The 3,018-nt window shown below is 44.5% G+C and overlaps 1 protein-coding gene across 4 annotated transcripts in view; it reads right to left on the reverse strand.

Moving 5' to 3' along the window:
- Positions 1-2,136: 2,136 nt before the first annotated feature.
- The window catches only part of Mdc1 (mediator of DNA damage checkpoint 1), a 16,219-nt gene continuing 15,337 nt past the window's right edge, over positions 2,137-3,018 (reverse strand). For all 4 annotated transcript variants that reach the window (XM_026777826.1, XM_026777828.1, XM_013355048.2 and 1 more), the window contains one exon: positions 2,137-2,602. In XM_026777826.1, coding sequence (XP_026633627.1) covers positions 2,453-2,602 — 150 coding nt within the window. In that variant the 3' untranslated portion in view covers positions 2,137-2,452. The remainder of the gene's footprint in view (positions 2,603-3,018) is intronic.

The following is a 3,018-nucleotide window of genomic DNA, read 5'->3' on the forward strand; positions in this document are numbered from 1 at the left end:
AAAACAAAACAAAACAAAAAAAAGACCTAGAAGGGCAGATGACTTAGGGCTCACTGGCCTAGCCAGCCTAGCCTAACCAGGAGCTTCAAGTCCCAGTGAGATACCCTGTCTCAAAGAAAAAATGGACTCCTGAGGAAGGACATTTAAGGCTGACTTCCGGTTTCCACAAGCACTATATTAACAAAGGTCCGGGACTACAGTTTAGTGGTGAAGCATTTACTTGAGCAATATTGCTGCAAGCCTTACCTTAGATTCAACCCCCAGCACCACCCCCCCAAAAGAAAAATCATAAAGTTTCAGCATATACTTGGGGTATAAATGAGTTGTAAAGCAATTGCCTAGCAAGAGCAGGGCTCAAAATGACGCCTACCACACGGAGAGAAAGCAGGCTATATATACTCCACCAAAGTAGTTTTCTAACACAGCTCACAGCAACTATGAGCTAGCAACTATGTTTTTATTGAAATGAAATTCATGTAGCAAAGAAGCATTTAATATTCTGCACTATGTACAACCACTTCCTCTTTCTGGCTCTCCACAGTGAAACTCTCCCCATCCTTGGAGTCTGGGATGCATTGATGTACTCTTACATTCACCCATCCTGGATATTATCACGCAGGTAGAATCAAATGTCCTTTGAGTGTCCCTGACACTCATCATCAAATACCGGGTTTTTACTTCATGTCTGAGCATTCCTTTTGGTACACACAGCATATTTCATCTTTGCTGGACAAACATCTACAGTTTCTCTTTTTGGTTTTTCAATACAGGATTTCTCTGTGTAACAGCCCTCATTGGCTGTCTTGGAACTAGCTCTGTAGACCAGGCTGACCTCGAACTCAGAGATCTACCTGCCTCTGCCTCCCAAATGCTGTAATAAAAGGTGTGTGTTAACACTACCCAGTTATCTATATTATTTCTGTATTTATTTCTGTAATAGGGGGCTGGGAATGAGGCATAGCAGCAAAATCATTGCTTATCAAGCATAAAGAAAAAAGCCCCACCCAAAAAAACAAAAACATTTATCAAGTGCCTGTTTTCCACTGTTGAGTCTTGTAGTTTTAGACTGGGCTCTCGTTTGCTAAGTAGCCAAAGCTGACCTTGAACTTCTGATCCCACTGGCCTCTACCTGGACTGTTCAGATTAGAGGTCAAGTATAGAATTTCCCAATAGGAGAAAGAACAGTGTTGCTGGTCATATGGTAAGCAGGTAGGTCAAATGAATACTGACCTACCGTAAAAATTATGAAAGCTAACCACAAAAAACATAAAAAAAAAACAAAACCCTTTTCAAGGCAGGGGTTTTACTCTGTAGCCCAGTCTGAACTGGAATTTGTGAACTTCCTGCTTCAAACCTCCTAAGTAGTGGGACTACAGGAACTGAGCGCGTGACTAACTTTGCCCTCAACTTTAAAGGAACTTTTCAACTGTTCATTGTGGAGGCTAAACCAAATACTAGCAGTGCCCAAGAGTTCTATGCTCTCCACATCTTGGAAAGTGGCCAACTCTTAAAAACAAATACAATTTGCTCTAAATCAATGCTGATGAAGGAGTGCAAGTTCAGACTGTCTGTGTTGTCACACCAGAAACTCGCCATCAGGCAGGCTGCGTAAGCGCCAACCTACAGAGACGACCACAGCTAACAGCAAGCATTGCAAAAGCACATGAACACCCTTTCTAGCTGGGCCAGTCACAGACCAGAAAACATGCCGTGAGCCACCTGCATCTTCTCAGTCAGGCAGGGAGCTGCTTTACTTAGTAAAGTAAGAATCCTGGGAAGAGCCAGGCACTGGTGGCGCACGCCTTTAATCCCAGCACTCGGCCTTTAATCCTAACAGGCAGGGGGATCTCCGGTGAGTTCGAGGCCAGCCTGGTCTACAAGACATAGTTCCAGGACAGGCTCCAAAAGCTACAGTGAAACCTTGTCTAAAACAAAACAAAACAAGCAAGAATCCTTGGAAGAAAAGGGAAGTGACAGCTTCCAAAGAACGGGCCCAGCAGGGTGCTGGGCCTGGAACAGCAGCTTCACCAGAGCAGCTGCAGGCTGCTGACTGAAGCAGGGCCCTCACCACCACGACAAGTGCTCTGCCACACAACTACCCCCAGCTTGGGTTTGGACAATTTAAAACTGGACATCTTAGGGAAAAAAGTCCTTTTTTATTTTTTTCTTTTTCAAAAGCTCTGTGGCCTTACCCCTACATTCCCAATACCTTAGGTCTTTGTGAAGGCCTGAGGGTTTTTTGTTTGTTTGTTTGTTTTTTGAGAAAGGATCTTATTATGTAGCCCTGGCTGGCCTGGAACTCACAAAAATCTGCCTACCTCTGCCTCTCAAGTGCTCAGATTAAAGATGTGGACTACCTTGCTGGGTCTTAATTGTGTATTTATGTTTCTTTTCCAAGTGTTTTCTAGGAGTGTTTGCTGGTAGATTTGTATTTTTTAGGAAGATAACATTTCTAATTGGAGAGGACAAAGGCCTCTGGCGTGGCTTCCTGCTTCAGCACTCCAGTCAGGAGGAACTCAGAAGAGAGGAGGGGCAGCCCCAGGCGAGTGGGGACAGCACAGCAAGGAAGGTCTTCAGTGCAGGTCACAACAACTCGCTGAGGCTGTGAGGAGCAGAAGAGACAGTTAGGAAGGAAGGAACCTAGGAACACATCAGGATGCCCTAAGCAGCCTCAGAACCGAGACTATATATATCTACAGTTATACACACAGACATGCGCATACAAACATGCAAAGCATACATGAAGTACACTGCCATGCCTATCAAGTATTCTTGCCCCAAAGGTTAACTCAAAACAGATCAGCCTACCTTTCACTTTCTTTTTTGAAAAGCGGTTTCATACTGAGCTGGCCTGAAATTTACTTCGGAGCTAAAGATGATCTTGAACTTCTGGTCTTCTTGCCTCTACCTCAGATACTGGGATTACAGGCCAGTTTATGTGTGCTAGGCGTCAAACCCAGAGCTGCTATATATGCTACCTAGGCAAGCAGCTGCCATGTGAGCCCCCATTGCTGTTTT

The sequence above is a fragment of the Microtus ochrogaster genome, unplaced genomic scaffold, assembly GCF_000317375.1.
Source record: "Microtus ochrogaster isolate Prairie Vole_2 unplaced genomic scaffold, MicOch1.0 UNK87, whole genome shotgun sequence".
Lineage (NCBI taxonomy): Eukaryota > Metazoa > Chordata > Mammalia > Rodentia > Cricetidae > Microtus > Microtus ochrogaster.